The sequence below is a fragment of the Trematomus bernacchii genome, unplaced genomic scaffold (assembly GCF_902827165.1).
Source record: "Trematomus bernacchii unplaced genomic scaffold, fTreBer1.1, whole genome shotgun sequence".
Classification (NCBI taxonomy): domain Eukaryota; kingdom Metazoa; phylum Chordata; class Actinopteri; order Perciformes; family Nototheniidae; genus Trematomus; species Trematomus bernacchii.
In genome coordinates, this window is record NW_022988066.1 from 4,842,176 (window position 1) to 4,858,040 (window position 15,865).

General features: G+C 37.9%; 2 protein-coding genes and 1 non-coding gene across 4 annotated transcripts; 1 reads left to right on the plus strand and 2 right to left on the minus strand.

The window, feature by feature from the left end:
• Positions 1–1,990: 1,990 nt before the first annotated feature.
• Positions 1,991–11,594, minus strand: dnaja1 (DnaJ heat shock protein family (Hsp40) member A1). The gene is made up of 9 exons (XM_034120409.1): positions 11,439–11,594; positions 9,688–9,850; positions 9,105–9,300; positions 8,393–8,497; positions 6,789–7,016; positions 6,580–6,694; positions 5,773–5,888; positions 4,202–4,302; positions 1,991–3,736 (listed from the first exon to the last, which is right to left on the minus strand). Exons 2-9 carry the CDS (start codon positions 9,817–9,819, stop codon positions 3,503–3,505), a joined length of 1,227 nt encoding a protein of 408 aa, XP_033976300.1. The 5' UTR covers positions 9,820–9,850; positions 11,439–11,594; the 3' UTR covers positions 1,991–3,502.
• aptx (aprataxin) lies at positions 11,558–15,134 on the plus strand. 2 transcript variants are annotated; one of them, XM_034120411.1, is made up of 7 exons: positions 11,558–11,754; positions 12,633–12,679; positions 12,799–13,077; positions 13,213–13,272; positions 13,358–13,584; positions 14,219–14,322; positions 14,429–15,129. In XM_034120411.1, exons 1-7 carry the CDS (start codon positions 11,625–11,627, stop codon positions 14,581–14,583), a joined length of 1,002 nt encoding a protein of 333 aa, XP_033976302.1. In that variant the 5' UTR covers positions 11,558–11,624; the 3' UTR covers positions 14,584–15,129. The 2 variants fall into 2 exon arrangements, with proteins under 2 accessions (XP_033976302.1, XP_033976301.1); XM_034120410.1 differs by having other exon boundaries at positions 12,799–13,272; positions 14,429–15,134.
• A 622-nt stretch (positions 15,135–15,756) lies between these two features.
• trnai-aau lies at positions 15,757–15,830 on the minus strand. Its single transcript has one exon. It is a non-coding gene; the product is annotated as a tRNA-Ile (tRNA).
• Between the last annotated feature and the right edge of the window lie 35 nt (positions 15,831–15,865).

Below are 15,865 nucleotides of genomic sequence, written 5' to 3' on the forward strand. Positions count from 1 at the left end.
GTTTTGTTACGTTGGAGGGTGGATAAGAAAGATTTAGCTACATAAGGGGAAAATGTCAAAATAATAATGTTGTCAAATGAAAACATTTAAACGCGTGCAAAGATGCTAAATCTAAATGGAAACAAGGTTATAATGATTTTCATCTCTCTTTTGAAAATGAAAGGATTCCATATATATATTATTTATTTTCCTATTGCCAATGAATCCCATGAATGACGACAACCAACTATACTTTGCCTATTTTCCTAATGTGTTTGTGGCACCTTAAAGTCCTTTGGTTTTTACTAAAGATTTGGAAAAAAGCTAAATATTAGTTTTTTCAACAAATTATTATCCAAAATGAGTAAATAATGTATTTGTTGGGGACTGGATTTAGCTGCGTATTAATACACATTTGGTGCTCTGAGTATTTACAGCTGAAGTATGGTGCATGTAGGTTGGCCTCTTAATAAACTACAGTACCCATGTTCATGGTAATATTTGAACATGTTGCCTACTACAACTCTGTCGCTCACTGATGTGTTTTTAGTTTAAAGGAACAGAGAAATGCTCTGTCTTTTGATCCAAAGCTGTACGAGGGAGAAATGTACTGTTGGTTTTGGTCTTTTCATTTGACAATAAGAAAATCACAGAAATATCACAAATGATTCTTTAAGCAAAGTCTTAAACTCATGTTTTTACTCTAAATGGGTCTTAATTGATATATTTTTACGAAATATATTTGTCAATTTAAACAATATTTTTTTAATTTGTCTCATAGATGTTCTATAATCTGTAAGGTTTTGGATTATGAAAAGTTGCCTACTGTCTAGGCCCTTCATTCTGCGCACACGCACACGCACACGCGCACGCGCGCGCACGCACACGCACACGCACACGCACACGCACACACACACACACACACACCTCCTTCCTGTGAACCTAACTTCACCAGTTCAGTTTATATTCTCACTTTCATGTCTTCTGTCTGTATTAGACAAACATATGCATGTTGGTGAACTGTTGTCGAAATATTAATAATAAAAAATGCCTAGTTTGGGCTTAAACAAACAATATCAGGTAAATGATTTGTCACCTTTTGTTTATAATAATACTTTTTTTAACTTGAATTCAGAAGAAATGTGTTTTGTCCTCTGTACTCCCCGCATGCTACCTCATGAACTGTCTAAGTGTGGCTCTACAATAATGTTTTTAGTGAAAATCTGCATGATGACTAACGATAAACCTCAATGGAGCTCCAGTGACACATTCTGTATCCTGTGTGTATATAATAAATGTATTTAACGTGTTAAGATTTGTCGTTCTGCTGCACTGACTCTAAAATGTGTTGCTGTGCATCAGGTGCCTGTTGCCGACCAGTTTTTATTATTTGTACTACAGTATTTAGTCTTTTCTATCGTCTGTCTCTTTACTATCATCCATATTTTATTGTTGCAATAATAATGTTTATTCATCACACTGTACTTTGTTTTTATTGTTATATATAATACTGCCAGTGATGTTGATGAATATAAATACAATTAAAGATCTTTTATAATTTCCAGTGTTTGTGACATTTAAAAAATATATATAACCCTCACCAAGGAATCAGATTTGTTTCCTAAATGCCCAGTAAATATTTTATTTGTATTAACCTAAATAACAAAATGATAGAATATATTTGAAACAAAATATATGCTTGTCTGTAAAAAATAAATACGAATCATTTTGGGTTAAGTGACACTTTCAAACTGTTGTTGAACCGTCGGTCCAAAGTCAAACGACATTCAATTTACTATACTAGTACATATTCATAAACAGTAAATCAAATCATTTCCTACCAATACATTGTTGTAGAATGTGTGTAATGTTCTGTGGCATTGCTGACCGCAAGCAGAAATAAAAAGCAAGAAGAAATAAAGCGAAATGAGTTGGCAAAGAAAACCATGGTTAGGAGAAGTTAACACCAAAAGCAGGAAAATAAAACATCACTCACACAGTAACGCCACAATTTAGAGAGACCATCAAACGGCATTTAATTAGAAAACATGAACATAATTTATGTTTGGTCCTAACACACACATAGCATCAATCATTAGAAACTGAACAACACGTATTTCAGTTGATTCCACTGACATTATGAGTACTCATTATTTTGCATCGATTTCAACAATTGAAGGAATCTCCCTTGCGATGAGCATAGTCATGTTTTACAATATCCAAGGCAAAGTCATCACTGAAAAAAAACAAACTGAAAAGTTCAAGTTAAGTTATGGTAAGGCTTTTACACAGGCAGACACATTAAAGAGGCTTCAGCTCAGAGTTCAATAACCACACGTTTGGCAAAACATTGAGGGCGAAAAATATGAAATGAAGACACTTCAAATCCAGATTTAGGTTTTTCTTTTTCTTCTAATGATTTTAAAATCACATACCTGCAATAAGCTCAAGACGATTCAATGCTTAAAATCACAATTCAACATTAATCACAGTTTTTTGTAAAACTTCTGGGGGAACTTGGCACACTTTTTAAAATGAAAAGACATTAAGACATTTTGGACCCGTCTTAAGAAGCAGGTTCTTTGAGTTTTTAGAGAACTTGTTTGCCAAATAAAGAACACAGAATGATGTTTAAATATTATTTCTGAATCCACGTTATCCACATAGCTTACGTCTTTAAGACCCTCTTACCGCTAACCTGTTTTGTTGACCTTTTTTTTTACCGTTTTCCTACCTTGCTATTTATGTCTTATTTGGCTCATATCTAACTGTGTTGTTTATACCCAAACAAAAACTGATTGCAGCTCAAACATTATATATTAAACTAAACTTTAATATATGTCTGGATAATCTACATTAGTGGCTTAAACCTAAATACTGCCATGCCTGAATCATTATCACCTTTACTCGCAGTTCACGTCTTCTTGCCACATTTTCAAGATTGTTAAGAAATGTGTAGAAAATAGCCCTTGAAAGGGTCAAACAGCAGAAATGTTTCAACACAATGCCCCCCCCCCCCCCTCACCATCATCTGAAGATTGGGTCTTTACAACGGATTGGACAAGTCACCAACAATTGGTTCACAACAACAGCTGATCTAGCAACACTATAAAAAAAGATTATTCTCATATTAATATTGGCATCTGTTTTAGTGTAAATGCATAAAAAGCAGGCAGTCTTTGTTCAGACAAAAGTCTCTCTTAAGCCTCTGTGATACCCCTCGCCTCTTATCACAGTGTGATTGAAAAAACCCAAATAAAAGTCCCAGAGATGAAGAGGAATCCCATTCTCCCAGATCGGAGTTGAATCCAGGAGCTTCAGGATACTCTTCTTCATCCAATCAGTATTAAAATAATATACCAAGAGGGGGTTGATACACCTTTTTCTGATTCAGATTGACAGAATACTTCAACAGTTGTTATCTTAAGAGAAAAAATTAAATAAAAAGTGCACAAAAATCCAAAAAGGTGCCTTTCTGTAGAGATGAGGGTCGGGCTGAGGGATGATGGAGGCCAGTTGTTGTTTAGGACGTCTGGCACTGAACTCCCCCCGGGCTGGCGTAGTCCTCTTCCTCCATGTAGTAGTACTGATGGTTGTTTCTTCTTCTCTTCTCCATGTCGCAGTCCTCCAGGTCGGCGTAGATGTAGAGGTCGTCGTCCATGCTCTCTGGCTGCTCTGCATCTGGCTTCTCTGGGAAGAAGCGCTCCAGCTCCTTCAGCCTGTCCTTGGAGAGGAAGTTGGCTTTTGGGAACACCACCTGTAGGAAAACAGCAAACATGTAACTCCTCAGCCTTGTCTGTATTGTGATTATTTTTGATTAGTAATTTATAGGCGATAAAAAGGCATAAAAAAGACAGATCTGATAGAAGAGACAAAGTGAAACAAGCTTAAGGCTACATGAATAACTTTGACAGAGAATAAGGCATATGTTCAATGTGGGGGAGACGATGTGCAAATCTGATTCTTGGAAGACTGTCAAGAGTTCATGAGAACACAGCTTATTAGGCTGTTTATTAAGGGAATGAAAGGGTGTGTGTGTGTGTGTGTGTGTGTGTGTGTGTGTGTGTGTGTGTGTGTGTGTGTGTGTGTATGATGAGAGTAAAAACTGTGGTTAGCAGAAATGTTAAATGTGTTGAATAAACAGCCTTCTTCGTCTCACAGGTGCTTTCAATGAAAGGGAAAAGAAGAAAACAGACAAGACAATGAATATGAATCTTCTTACCGTGAAGTTAATAATAAGACGCCCCTTCTCAAACGGCCTGCGGTACATGGGCATCCCTTCATTCACGACGCACTTTGTGTCTCCTGGCTTGATCAACTCCCCTGTGATTAAGGAAATGGGTCACTTTAGGCAGGAAAATCATAAACACTTCTCTCGTCATTTTAAATAATGTTGCCAATCCCATATGAATGCATCGGGGCCAGGGCATACTCTATTCATTAATTTCAGCAAAGATCAGGTGTTTTTTAAACTTTTTACACTGAAAACTTAGCAGCATAAATATGTACCATCCTCATTATAAAACATGTTTTTCCTTAGTTCATGTAAATAATGTTTTGTTTGGAAAAAAAGAGAAAGTCTTGTGTTGTCTTAGGAGGCCAGATCACTCCATTAACAGTTTAGTTATAGTTTGACTGATTTAAAAGACCATTAACTAAATCTGGGCAATTCACACATTTGATCAACATCAGTGGAGAATCAATACAGTGTGGATTGCAGAGCAATGAATAACTCTCCACAAACACACTCACGACTCAGCAGTGTTCATTCAGGCCCCGGCCCCACGGGAACGCATTCGGCAAAACGCATAGGATTAACGCAAACGCAATCGCCAAAAAGCTTCCGTCCACACGCAATATACACCGGATAGTGTCTGTTCACACGAGACAGCTCCGTTTACATCCAACCGCTGGAAAAAGCTGCAGTACATATGCCGAGCCTGTACGTGGCGCTGTAACTTCCTCCACAAAAGCAGCAACTTCCTCCACAAAAGCAGCGAAGAAGAATGGTTGTCATGGTTGCGCTTCTGTTTATTCTCCGCGGTGGGGGCCGAGGGAACCGGGCAGAGTTTTTCGCCGGTCAATGTGTGTTAAAGTTTAAATCTTCATGCTTCCTCATGCAGCAGCTGATCCAGTCAGTAAACCCGACAGTAAAAAGAAACATATTTATAACTAGTTTAGGTAGTTTGAGAGGTAATTAAAATAGCTAAGGGTGGTGATCTGACTTGAAGTGTGTGTTTTGCTCCCGCTGCATCACAGCCGGAGGAGCTGCGTGTCTCCGTCCTGTCAGATTAGACTTCACTCGCGTTTATGTCCATATCGAGATAAAGATAAATAATCTGAATTCAGTGTGCAGTGTACTTTTGCGGGGGTGAGCAGCAGAGGTGGGGAGAGGCGGGGCTATTGCGTCATCATTATCAGAAACGGATGACCGTATAGGCGACCACACGGCCCCGTTGGACCCCCCAGAGCGCTCCGTTCCCAGATCTATCCACCTTTGGACCCGTTGTCGTTTGCAGGGTCCGTTTCTACCGTTCCGTTACGGCGTCGTGTAGCTTAAAGGGCTATACGCAAGAGAAATATGCGGATTCAACCCGTTTTCGTTCCCGTGGGGCCTGGGCCTCAGATGCATGTGTGTGTGTGTGAAAGCTAACAGCTATACGAGTGACTGATGTCTGTTAGATGAACCAGCCCTGCTAACTATGACAAATGTTGGTGTATATCATTTCAAATGTTAATCAGATGTTTGTTTTTCTTCTTTGTAACCCTGGTGCAGGAAATCCTTTGGCTCACCTGGGTTTGAGGTGATGAGGAGAGTTCTGTTGTCCATTGTCTGAACGGGCTTCTTGAAACCACACAGAGCCTCCACCAGCTGTAGCTCTATCGACATGACCAGGTCCTCTCCTTTCCTGATGACAGCAAGAAGAGTAGAAAAAAAAAGGAAAGGAAAAAGAAGGTGATTTTAGCATGTTGCTATGTAGCGCAGGGTACAATATCAGCTACTAATAGGTCAAGATTTAAAAACAATGTGAATTCCATTGTGTTTAACTTCAAACAGCAATGCAAAATGAGGCTTTTATTAAGATTTCTACTGACATCTGGTGTTTAAAATTGATGCTTCAACTATGACATATACCACTTGAGTATTCAAAAACAAGGTATATATATATATATATATATATTCCCTCTACAAGCTGTATTAATCGACCATACAAGAATCGTATAAATACTATCTCTCATTCATCTGGTTGCATCTTAGAATTTATTTAATCTATTATCTTAATAGTTATCACTGGATCAAGCAGCATTTAATTGTATTTCACTGAACAATATTTAACCTTACATTCTGTATCTTTCACCTGCAATGTTTTATTCAAATTGTTCGTACTCGTTTCATTTGCACTATTTTTATTTTTATTTTCATATTACTATTATTTTGTTGTCTTATGTCCTATATTTAATATGTTGCATGCTCGCGACCTCAGATTTTCATTGCCATAACTACACTGTAGCTACTGTGCATATGATAATAAAACCCTTGAATCTTCCAGCACAGAATACATACAAACAAAAAAGACACATGATAAGAGAAAATATTACCTTGTGAAAGTTGAATGTTCTCTCTGGTCCAAGACAATGATGATGTCCCCTGGCTCGATGCCCGGCTCCTGGTCTCCCTCTCCATGGAAAACGATCTTCTGGCCATCTCTCATTCCTGTGGAAGTTAAATCATCCGTATTTGTTTTTTCTTCTTCGCTGGTCAGACAGTCAGAGAAACATTTAGATAAGCTCTCTCTTCAATCTCTTACCTTTGTCGATGTGGACCTCCAGAACCTTCTTCTGCCTCATGATCTTCCTCCCCACGCAGGTTTTGCAGCGGTCCTTGTGGCTGATCCTCTGGCCCTGGCCCTGGCAGCTGTGGCACACGGTGGACACCTGCTGCACCATGCCTGGGACCAGCTGGTGCATACGGACCTGCATCCCTGTGCCGTGGCAGGACATGCACATCTGGGCCGCTCCTTTCCGACTCCCACGACCTGCCGAGAGAAATAAACAGTCAGCACACAAGGTTCACTGAGAACTACACCTGCACTCACTAGTCTGTGTTGGACATAGAGTGTGTGTTACATGTAGGGGGATCAGTGTGGGACAAATAGGACGTTTTTACGGGACAATGCGGGACATGTTACTGCATCGCTAAGAGCTAGATTAGATGTTTATATAATGTCTATCTAACAACATTTCTATGAAACTATAAGCTTATAAATATGAATAACAACGCTTTACTTTGGTTTAATGTTTGCACAAACTATGCAAGTGAAGGAATTCAACATATTTGTTTTGAATGGAATTAACATAACAAATTATTATGACCAGAAAGAAATGACCGGAGCTAGTTTACTACCAACTACTGTGCAACCGATTGCTGCACAGTGTGCTAAACGTTTATTAAATCAGCTGCTGTTACCTCATTTATTTTGGTTTCAGGAGGAATGTATCCATAGATCGATATTTTCTTTATGAGCCAGGCGTTTTTTGTGAGTTTCAGGGAAGCGTCTCTTCAAAACATACTCACCTCCGTGAGTAATTAAAAAAAAGATCTGGCAAATCTGACAATAACTCTCCCTCCACCGGCTACACCCATAAGTTAATAAATGTCTCTGTTGATTGAATGACATCTGACACAGCTAATGGTGATGATAGTCCTCTCGTTTTCTACACACCTTTGTATAAAAGCCTTGTTTAAGACGGGCGATTGTCAATCAAATGCGGGACATCGGCTACATTTGTGGGACAAATTATAAAAATGCTGTGCAGTCCCGCACAAAGCGGGACACCTGGTCACCCTAGTTACATGTTGTGATCATGGATGTTGCCCCTGGTTTCTGTTATGTGATTGTGATGTGCTATATGTCACATGTATGTAGGAACGTGTGTGTCTTTTTATTGTTCTCTTTTATCCTTTCACCTGTATCTACTTGTCTTTCATCCTTTTTTTAATTATAACTAATGCTGTTGATGTATTGTGATTTTAAGGGTGTCCATTATCATCTGGCCGGGGACAACAGCTGGAAATTAGCAATGTTTGCTAACGCTGCCCCATTTACTGTGTTTTGTGACAGTTGATCAATGGGGACTGTCCACGGCACTATAAACAAATAAACTAAACTAAAAACACAAGATGACAAAGATGAAGGCACTTTCTGTTCAAGGTTCGGCACATATAATAAAGTGTGGTGTCATGGCGAGCGAGTGCTGGATTACATTTATAAGACCGAGGTGTTTGTGATTGAACAAAGAGGCTTTTCATGGCCTGCTTTCGTCTGTGTTTGCTTGAAAGCGTTCTAGTATTACATAACAAGGTCTGTGATAAATACTTACAAGTACACAGAAAGTATAGCAGAAGACATACCTTCACATCTCTCACAAATAGTGTTCTTCTGAAGGGCCAGTTTCCTTGTAGCTCCGTTATAAAGATCATCCAGCGTCACTGAAATCTGATGAACAATGTTCTTTCCTGGGACGAGACAAATCAGATTTCTTGGAATAAGGTTGGCAGTTGGAGAGATTTTTACAAGACACTCCTTGTATCAGTTTCCTTAAAATAACATTCAACCTACCTAAAATAAATCCTAATAATCCTAATTACAGAACAAGAGAAACTGGGATGAGAGATGATACTGGGCATTATGTGGAGAGCAGCTGTGTGTTTACTTCTCTATTAAGGCTCAGGATGTTTTATGGTCACACATACAATAATAAGTTGCTGTGCAGCCAGTTAAGACTTCATTTATCATGCTTTCTCCACAGCCCTGTGTTTTGGCTTTAATTCGGTTACAGTTCTTGGTCTCATGGCAAAGTATATCCAGAATATTTTTGTGGTTTTGACTGTTGATCCGACAAAACAAGAAACACACATTAATCAATTCTGAAAAGAATCCTTAGTTCTGGCCAACAATTAACTAAGTGTTCCAGATTTCAACTTCATGCTAGTTAATAGAAGTGGCTCTGGCCAAGAAGAAAAACATTATTGCTTTATAACACTGACAAGAAAAACCGACACATCAAATCTTAGCTAAAAACATTATGCTAGTTTAAGGATTAATTCTTAAATGTTTTTTTACCTTTTCTCTCTCTGTGCATCCGACTACCCCCACCAAAAAACAAGTCAAAGATGTCCATGGGCGATGCAAAGTTCCCACCACCCCCCCCTCCTCCACCAGACCCTCCTTCCTTTATAGCCTTTTCTCCTCCACGGTCATACACCTCTCTCTTCTTGGCATCTGACAAAACCTCATATGCCTGTGAGATCTGCTTGAACTACATGTCAAATAAAGAAAAAACATATCATATATTACAACATATACAATTGTTTATGTAATATATACAAGTTATTTACCTCGCTGACGTGTGCAAAATTAATAGGTGAGGTCTGATTATACCATAGCCCTTTAAATACTTTTTTACATGGCCTCTACAAATGGCAAAAGAACATTTTGATAAAATCTACCAAATGACAGAAAAGCCTGATTCGTTAGATCAATGTATATATATATTAATATCTTTCATCCTGACATATTTTAAGACGTGCACATTAATAAGGCTGTATTTCAAGTATAAGAATGCTACCCTTACCAATGAATGTGGACATTTCTACAACATATGTTGCCTTTTTTATGTAAGAAAAATTACTGAAAACAGTCTTACCTTCTCTCCTTCTGTGGGGTTTTTGTCGGGGTGATATTTCAAGGCTAGTTTGCGATAGGCCCTTTTCAGTTCATCTGGAGTGGCATTAGGTTTCACACCCAACGTGTCATAGAAGCCCGTTTCCTTCACCATGATTGTCTTTCACCGACAAACCTTGGAAAATCTGAAGAAAGATGAAAACATATCATACATTTAGTTAGTGTTTAGCTCTTAAACACCTTCAAAATCTACACAATGTGCCTACCAGTATTGATAATAAAAGAGAAACAACATGGTAATAAAGTAGGAGCCTGCATCATGTCATTGTGACAAGAGGAAGACAGTCTTTTCAACATGAAAAAACATTCAAAGCACATCATCATCTGGCTGAACTGTGAGAGAGGACCTCATGTTGTTGGATGTGAACATGTGAGGGTTGGAGTTAGCTTGAAAAAGGGATAAATTGTAATATATGCTTTATGCCTTTTTATTATTCTAACATTCATTGCCACATCTCAAACATTCTCTTGCACTTTTTTATTTGTTTTATGTCTTATATATATTTATGTTGCATTGTTGGAGGAGCCTGTGACTTAAGTTGTTCATTGCCATATCTAAAATGTAGCTACTGTGCACATGACAATAAAGCCTTGAATTGAATTGAATTCTAATATTCCCTAAAATCCCCCACTTGTGAACACATCCTCAGTGTAACACAGCACAATTCAACAGCACCAACAACTACAATCTCTACAATGAACAGTTAATTGAATCAATACATCTCTAAAATAGCTAGGTGTAGCAATTTAAATGCCTATTGACTCGCTAGATCATGGGTGGATCCTACAAAAGGTTCCCTAGTTTCGCTTTCCATTTCTGGAGAATAATCAGTAGCAGTTACATCATGTGATGTGGATAACAGTTGATTGTGATGAAATACTTAATATGTTGAACATGAGTCTGAGATTAAATGTAACGATTAAAATGAAGACATTGGAAAAGCAAAGCACACATTAAGGTTGAAATATAACACAAACTCATTTGTACACGTCAATTGTTATGAAAGGTTTCCTCACATCAGGGAGGCAGGGGCTCAGCCACGCACTGTGTCCACCACAAGTTTATTTTTGGTTGACACGAGGTAATAATCGATTCTTAACAACTACCTGTTATACTGCTCATGGTGAGGACAGTGGCAATGAGTCATATGATATATATCACTATTCGTACTTTAGCTAGCGTTACCTTAGCCCTTACATGACACGCTGAAGTTAGTTTCAGATTCGAAGCTTCCGGTTAGGCATTTAAGTGAAAAGCTAAAGGAACACACGGGGGATCGGTCGCCACTTTTCTGTTGACTCATTTACATTTTAGCCTCACAACGTGTACCATGCAGGCACGAAACTTAACAGATGTGCCATTCGTCAACAACTACACTTGAGCTTTTCTAACTATGTTGATCTAAACGTAATCAAGATTGTAATTTTGAAATTTGAAATTGTTACCAATATAATTAATTCAAAAATGTGATAGTATGTTTAACGAAGAGTCAATTGCTATTGTGTCTTAACACTGATTCACAACAAGCACAAAAACGTAACTGCAGAGGCTAAGCCTACGATTATAAAGCTAACTTCATCGTGTACTAGCCAAACCCCTGATAGCATGGATAATGCTAACACGCTAGCTCTATGCTTTTTCTGACCACAAATTACTGAATAAACTGTGAAGCTGATATATACACCATATTACGCATATTATCATTTCCTCACCTTGTATGGAAACAGTAGTTTGAATCCTTACAGCCTCAGTTTACAGAAAGGCTCTTCCAGAAGCTTCCAACTCGCCTCTACAAAAAGCTGATTCAGTGACGTCTATTTCCTGCGACCCGGCTCACCAAAACAAAGCGTGGGCTGAAACCGTTTTGTGACTGTTAAAATCGCACATAATATGCTAAAATGCCGATTTGCTGGCTTATCAGAGAGGAGGGCAATCATAAACCCATCCGACTGCCTCACTTGCAGACTGTGGTCCTGGGTCGAGGTCCAGAGACGACTATTAAAGACAAAAAATGCTCTCGGCACCAAGGTAACGTAACAAAAAACGATGCATTTCATTTGATGCACTGGCTATGTTAGCTAACATCATCAGTCAAACGTAAACAAATAGTGAAATGCCATAAAAAAAAAATGCATAGAGACAACATGTCATGCTTCCACCATGGGTAATTGTTTATCATAGTTTTTTCCAACAGACATATATTACATTATACAATGCAGTATAACCAGAGGTGGCACAAGTACTAACATTGTGTACTTAAGTAAAAGTAGAAATACCAGAGTGTAGGAGTACTCAGCATTCAAAATGTTACTCAAGTAAAAGTACAAAAGTATTAGCATCACAATATCCTAAAAGTAAAAATAGTACAAGTTCTCTTTATACAGATTGGTCAATTTTAGAATACGATATGTTATAAGTTTTGATTATAATTATTGATGCATTAAAGTGTTTATCAATGCTGGTAAATCGGCAGCTAGTGATAATTACTTTGTATACTGCAGGGTAGCTTGTGAATCTACTCCAGGTGGAACTAAAGTCTGATTTAAGTAATTATTATATTGCACATCATTAATCAACATCTTTAAAGTAACTTAATGTACTAAATAAATGTAGTGGAGTAAAAGTACATGATTTACCTCTGAATTGTATTGGAGTAGCATAACATGGAAATACTCAAGAAAAGTACAAGTATCTCAAAATTGTACTTGAGTAAATGTACTTTGTAACTGTACATAGTACACATAATATGATAAAAAGCTGGTTTCAGACTATCATATACACAACAACACACAAAACACATATTCCTCTCTAATTTCATTGTGTACATTGCGGTTTAAATAATTGTCATATACTGTTCTTTTTTATTCAAACTTTAATCCGTGCATATTGTATCCCTTCCCAACCAGTTGAATTGAAAGCAGAATGCAACAAAGGTTATGTCAAAGTTAAACAGGTAAGACACATGTCAGCTTGAAACTCATGCAATGATTGTGTGGTATGCTCAGTCTGATAAATTACTTTTAATCCACCACTCTCTATTTATCACTCTGCATCTTCTGTCTTTATTCCAAGCTGGGCTTGAACCCAACATCCATAGACTCTGTGGTGGTGGGTAAGGACAGTGAGGTCAAAATGAAGGCCGGACAGAAGCTTCATATTGTCAACCAGCTCTACCCATACACTGTACAGTTCAAGGAGGATACCACCGGGCTCCTCGGGGGAAACAAAAGACCCCGAGAGCTGGCTTCAGAGGAGAGAGAGAGCCACAGAGAGGCTCTGAGTGTGAAAGCAGCCAAACAGACAGAAAAGACCTCTGTGCCAGACAGCCTGGGAGAAAACATAAAAAACACAGTGAGAGAAGAAACTTTTTTGAGATATATATTTTTTAATTACGTCCAAATGTCCAATTATCTTGAATACATTTTCTTAAGACCTGGTACGAGTATGTTACACAGAAAAAAAATCATAACCTTACATTTTTTGCAGGAAAGTTTTGCACCTTGGAGCCAAGGTCTGAAGTCCTCAATGCAAGACCCAAAGATGCAGGTAGCTTTTATAAAAAAAACTAAATAACAGTTGCTATAATACTTACTGATCTGGATGTTATCAAATAACTGTCTTCATTCTCTAGGTGTACAAGGATGATAAAGTAGTAGTCATTAAAGATAAATACCCCAAAGCTCGCTACCACTGGTTGGTCCTCCCGTGGCAGACCATTTCCAGCCTGAAGGCCTTACGAGAGGAGCACTGCGATCTGGTGAAACACATGCATCAAGTCGCTGAGCAGATGGTTCAACAATGCCCAGATGCTACATCATTACGCTTCCGCACCGGGTACCATGCCATCCCCAGTATGAGGTAAGTAATAAAGACCCGGCTGGTGTTTCAGGATTTATTTTAAATACTGTATTTTACCGGCATTATTTCTACAGGATATTATCTGTTAGCATCATGATGTTTCACTTATAGACAGCCACTGATATCTGTTAAAGCTAGTACAGTAACAGATTAGTTTAAGAACGGCTGCCTTTGACTAAACCAAAAGCATTTATCATTTTCCACCTTGTCTTTACCAGTCTAGATTTATTTTCTGTGATTTCTTCCTTTTGAAATAGTTTCTTCCCTTTTTTTAAATGGTCTTTTATTGTTTTATTCAACACATACCCAAGTGAATTCTCTTTGAGTATTTCATTTGCAGTATCAATGCACTGGCCTCACTCTGCTTTACACGGTACAGCCAAAGCAGGTCACATAATGGCAATAAAATGTTGTTATCAAAAGTAAGCCTGTTTTGCTCATTTACTTAAGACAGAAATCAGAAGTCATTGTTGGTGGTGTGCACATTTCATTTACCCCAATACCACCAAAAACAAAAAAACGGTGCTACCCATTTTGCATATTTGACCCCATAGTTAATGAGCAAAATGGTTAATACATAGTTGCTGTAAATGTATATGAAATTAACACATTGTGTGTATATTTTCTCTTACAGTCACGTACACCTGCATGTGATCAGCCAAGACTTCGACTCCCCTTCTTTAAAGAACAAGAAACACTGGAACTCATTCACAACTGACTATTTCATGGACTCCCAAGGTGAGAACAAATTACAAATCTTATAAGTTGACGACTTGAATCACAGTGGTAAATTGTTTCTATAACTACAATATCTCTAACTTTTGACACTTTTTGTTATTTACAGATGTCATTCAGATGCTTGAAACAGATGGGAAAGTAACCATCAAAGAAGGAACCAGCGAGTTATTGAAACTTCCTCTCCGCTGTCACATCTGTCCTAAAGAGCTTCCCACCATACCAGCGCTAAAGGAACACCTGAAGTCTCACCTCCCCAGATAAGAAAGTGACCTCAAAGGGAACAAATGCCTCAGTTAATGTTGGGTTCATTTCGAAATGTAGTCAATTGGGCAATTTTTTGTTCAGATTATTAAGTGACTAGAGCACTATGTTGTAGCTGAAGTTGTATTTTCAACTAGAAAGACACATGTAAGACACGTATAATCCTTTTTGATACAAGAGACAGTCAAACCAACAGAACAAATTCAATTTATGTTAGATTTCCTTATCCAACCCCCCAACTCTCTGGTTTGGAGAATGCCAAAATATTGTATATTTTGTTTCAACATTTCATATGTTTAAATATGTTCTATTAAAATGTTTTCGAAAAACAAAATACGAGGTTCAAATTTGTATTGAAATGATGGCATTTTTTCTCTTGTAGTGCAATAACTGTACACACCCTTGTGTAAAGCATGATGTCAGTTTGAAAAGCTTTGGAGATTCTTATTCTGTTGTGAATTTAACAAAGGCTTTTGAGGAGTATGAAGTATCACTGTCAAATATGTCGTTAAATGAATTATAATATAAGAAGAGACATTAAGAAGGGTTGGAGCATTACCTCACAGGTAATAATACCAGTGTTTGGAAAAAGACAGTTTTATTCAAGTGAAAGGTGACTTGGAGTTGGATTTTATTCCTTAAAACAGTTGTCACCTAATGATGACCATATGCGTCACTTAGTTTTTTGTCATTATTTTTAAAAAGATTTTATATAACACTACTTCATTAAACGCCCCCCCCGCAAACAATACATATGCTTACAACATCTTTTTGACAACTAATGAAGAAGCTATGTTACACTGCTGCAAAATCTTTTTTGCTTTTAGGCGGCCAACCAGATTTGTTGAACTGGTAACAGTGTGACAAATATTTGTTTAATTTAATTTAATTAAAATATAGGGAATTGAATATTGGTCTCATCATACAGAATAAGTTCAACATTAGTGAGTGCTTATTGTGGCTTTAGAGCAGCATTAATGGTTGACTGTCACCATCTAGTGTCAGTTTGTATGTGAGCAGGACTTTACAAACAGCTCCCGGATTTGAGCTTTCCCATATGATGGTCCTGCGGAAATAATTTAATGATCAACTATTTGGTTAAATTATTTTGGTACACATTGGTTAAATTGTAACTCCTCGATGAAAAAAAAAGAGTGAAACGAAAAGGACCAATGGCCAGTACGGGTATCGAACCCGGGACCTTGGCGTTATTAGCATCACGCTCTAACCAACTGAGCTAACCAGCCATGTTTGTCTTTTTCAAAATAAAGGTATTTCAATT